The sequence below is a fragment of the Juglans microcarpa x Juglans regia genome, chromosome 6S (genome assembly GCF_004785595.1).
Source record: "Juglans microcarpa x Juglans regia isolate MS1-56 chromosome 6S, Jm3101_v1.0, whole genome shotgun sequence".
In the NCBI taxonomy this organism is placed as follows: Eukaryota; Viridiplantae; Streptophyta; class Magnoliopsida; order Fagales; family Juglandaceae; genus Juglans; species Juglans microcarpa x Juglans regia.
In genome coordinates, this window is record NC_054605.1 from 11,625,240 (window position 1) to 11,629,248 (window position 4,009).

The 4,009-nt window shown below is 38.4% G+C and overlaps 1 protein-coding gene across 1 annotated transcript; it reads right to left on the reverse strand.

Annotated features, from left to right (window-relative positions):
* Positions 1-1,000: 1,000 nt before the first annotated feature.
* Positions 1,001-3,339, reverse strand: LOC121237933 (pentatricopeptide repeat-containing protein At3g48250, chloroplastic-like). Its single transcript, XM_041134865.1, has one exon. The coding sequence runs from the start codon at positions 3,206-3,208 to the stop codon at positions 1,292-1,294; it is 1,917 nt and encodes a 638-aa protein (XP_040990799.1). The 5' UTR covers positions 3,209-3,339; the 3' UTR covers positions 1,001-1,291.
* Positions 3,340-4,009: the final 670 nt, after the last annotated feature.

The following is a 4,009-nucleotide window of genomic DNA, read 5'->3' on the forward strand; positions in this document are numbered from 1 at the left end:
AAATATTGTAATGATGAGATAAGTAAGATGAAACCGTTTCTGTATCTAAACATGACTTTGAATTAATGTGAGAGATTTATTTTTCCTTTTCCATGTGGGATTGGGGCATTACATGAAGTGAGATGCTGATAAAAATTTAGCTCCTTTTAACTAATGTTAATGGTTTGGATTCAGAGAGTGTTTCATCTCATTTTATCTAATTTCATTATTATAACTTTTTTAAATTCTCACACAAAATATAATAAACAATTCAACTTTTTCAAATCTCAATTTCAATTTTTCAAATCTCAAAATAATAATAATAATAATATTCTAACAATATTTTATTTAACTTTTAACTTTTATCTAAAACCATCTAATCGTCCACACCAGCGACTTTTGCATCTGGCCATTAATTTGCTCCCTGGAAAAGGAACATGGTGCTTGTGCGACTCTTTTATTCGCATTTTTTTTTTTCTCAATTACCCTATGGTTGATCCAACTTACTCCTATTTTCTCGCATCTGTTTCACATAATGCATGCCCCATATGTCATGGCTTGGCTATCAATGATTTTTTCTAAGCTTTGTTATGCCTAAATTTTACTGGAGCTCTAGGTTACTTCCACACCACTCAAAAAAGAAACAAAAAACCTGCCTTCTTTCCGGAGCTTCCCCTTTGGTCTCCTTTGCAGGTCCTATTGATGTCCTTTTATCACTTAAAAAATAGCAATGACTCTCTTCAATTTAGATTTTTATTTTATTATCTCCGGTCACACTTGTTGATGTGATACCATTTGAACAGATTGTTCATTTAAGTGGTTAACATACAACCAATTAAAATATGTCGCAACAGCAAGTGTAGTTGAAGATGATAAAATCTAGAATGAAAGAACAACATTTATCTCACCTAAATGTTTTGAAAGTTCACTCAGAAGGAACATGGGGGGTATGTAGAATGGAACATCTGGATGTTCAAGATACTCAAGATTGCAAAGCACAAGCACACGCATGAAAGAAGGGTTTCAGCCTTTATCCATGGATTTAACATACTAATTTCAAGAATAAGTGCACAAATGCTTGCTATTTTTGAGGCAAAACAAGAGAAAAAGTGCTCAAACCTTACAATTTTACTGGTCATAGTATTAACTTTTATGAACCACCCACCAGAACCTCAGAACTACAAAAAGCAATTTAGTTAAGAACCTAGTCCAGAAAATCTTCATCTAAGAATGATGTCAGTTCTCTTACGCAATGAGTAGGAATAAATAACTTCCTCCATTGTATTGAACAACTTTGATTGCAAGAGAGAACTTACGATTGGGCACACTCCTCATAGTATAAGGGTCCCGAAGTCGTATTGTCGTTCCCTGTGGAACCAAAAAGTTCGGTGATTTCACCATGCATACGAATATGATGAGGGCACTTGAAAAGGAGATCCTTGGCATCAGAGTGTCTCCCTTCTTGGAAGAATGATTTGAAAACATGAAGGTAAGCAGAAGAGGATGGATATTCCTTCACACTCAATGCCTTCAAATATTCCACGGCATTTTCCACAGTCCCAAACTTTGAAATATATTGGACAAAGGGTTCTGGGAAAGGTGGGTAATTTTGCTTCTTCATCAAATGAAGCAGGTTCAGTGCTTCTTCAAGTTTCTTTACGCTAAAAAGCTTTTCGATCATATTTTTATATGTAGCTTGCCAAGGTCGTACACGTGACTTATTCACCATCCCCACAAGCCATTTGTATGCGCCATCTATTCTCTTCTGAGTAAGGAAACCATTTAATATGACATCCAACAGATCAGCATCGACGTCATAGTTCCTCTCCATCATCTTTGCCAAACACATTAGTGCCTTTTCAACTTCATTGGCTGCACAAAGTCCTTGAATCAAAATGGTCCGAGTCTTAATATCGGGAAGGCATCCTTGTGCTTCCATCTCATCAAGCACCTTACAAGCTTCTTCAAACCTACCTGCCTTACAAAGTCCAAAAACCACCTGGCTGTATGTAATGTTATCAGGTGGATACCCTGCATTTCTCATAACCTTCATAATATTTTCTGCCTCATCAAACCTCCCTGCTTTTGTCAACGACCTATGAATCCCATCGTAAACGGCTTTGGAGAGAGTATGCCCAGTTGACTCATAATTCTTCGCAACTCTAAACACCAAGTCCAAATTCGGGTTATCCCCAGCTGATATGCTTCTCAAAAGAATGCCGCAGTCCTGAACCAAGGGCTTAAATGGACCATCCATCATAAACTCGTAGAGCTTCACCGCATCCTCCATCATCTTGTTTTTCTGAAACTGCCTTGAGATCTTTATGTAAGTGTTAAAATCCATCTCATGACCCACATTCTTCATCTCCTCAACAACACTCCAAAACAGCTCAATTGAATCTTCCCTACCAAGAACCCTAGCAATAGCATTATAAGACATTGTGTTGTGTTCATAACCGTTACACTGGCCTGCCCAATGAAAAAATTTCAAAGCTTTCGAAGGGTAATTACGAAGTTCCTTCAATATACGTATCATAAAGTTATCGCAAAACAAAATTTTGAGCTCCCCCAATTCAAGTTCAACTTCATCACTCCACTCTGACTCCAAAACAATATGAACCACCGTCTTCACAAAATTCTCCCTGGCATTCTCTACACGCATACTACTATAAAAATGGCTCAAAGCCGCGGCATCACCAGGCATCTTCGCCTTCTTTAACTGCCCCAAAATTCTCAAATAGGTGTCCTTATCGACATAAAACCCGTGCTCTTTCATTTTCCTTAGTGTGATCCAAAACTGCTTCATTGACCGTTTGTTTACCAAAATCCTAAGCATTACGCTATACACCGAATAACTGGGTCTAAACCCAGTTTTCTCACAGACCCAGTTGAAAAAACCCGAGGCCTTTTCTGGGTCTTTATCGAGTTTTTTCTTTAAAACGTAAATAACTGTTTCGTGGGTCAGCGGTTGATTCAATTTTTCTAACTCGCGTTCGAACTCATCAGACCAATCGTTTGCCAGTACGTGGTCTACGACCGTGTTTGGTTTCGACGAGAAGAACAGCTTTTGATGGGTACAGAGGAAGTGGGAAATATAAAAAGATGGATCGGAAATAGAGCGAGAGAAGTGAATCACCTGACTGGCAAGAGGCCGAGTTGCGGGAGACCCTATGGAGAGGAGCGGGCTAAGGAGTCTGAGTGATGTAAGGCTTGCCTTTGCTCGGTTCATGGCGGCTCATGTTTCAAACTTACGTTCTACAGAGAAGAAAAGCTTCGAACGTCTATTGGAGTGATTCCTCCAGTGTTCGAAAGCTCTGGAGCCTGGATACAACGAAAATGTCTGGTTTTAATTGGATCCGGATCCAATCGATAGACCCGGGTCCAAAGTTGACAAACTAGTCTAGAATAACATTTTTGGTTACAAAATTTCGAAAAATAGTTTTTTTTTTTTTAATTCCCAAACATAATGCATCTATAGTATAAAAATTCTTAAATACTCAAAAACCTTATCCTAAAGAATGTTAAAAAAAAAAAAAAGCAGTCACTGGGATTAGGGCTACCACCTAGCTAGCGACTTAGATCGAGCCGTCGGTGGTTCGGTGGTGGCTCCTCTGGCTGCCAAGGATGATCAGATTAGGGCTGCCTTGTAGCATCCAGAAGCTAGTACTGTATTGTTGATCAAACAAAAACAGCTCTCCCCCAAAAAGCTTTAAATCAATACTGCATTGCCTTTGCCATTGGTAATCCACTGCCTAGTGCATGTATGGTTGTCATGAGCCATTTATCATATCTTAGAGCATTAGTAATAGCTTAGTCAAATATTAATGTAAGTTTAAATTTTAATTATATGTGAGAAAAAATCTTTACATTAGACTAGTCAAATATCAAAGCTCAACACATGAAGTACGGTAAATCTTGAGTAGTCTCCAAACTTGGCGAGTTCTTTGATTTACACTGAAAAGTAATATTTTATTATTGGGAGGGCCTTCTAGCCAGTCGGGTTGTTTTTCTTCGTTTAGCAGCCTCCCAT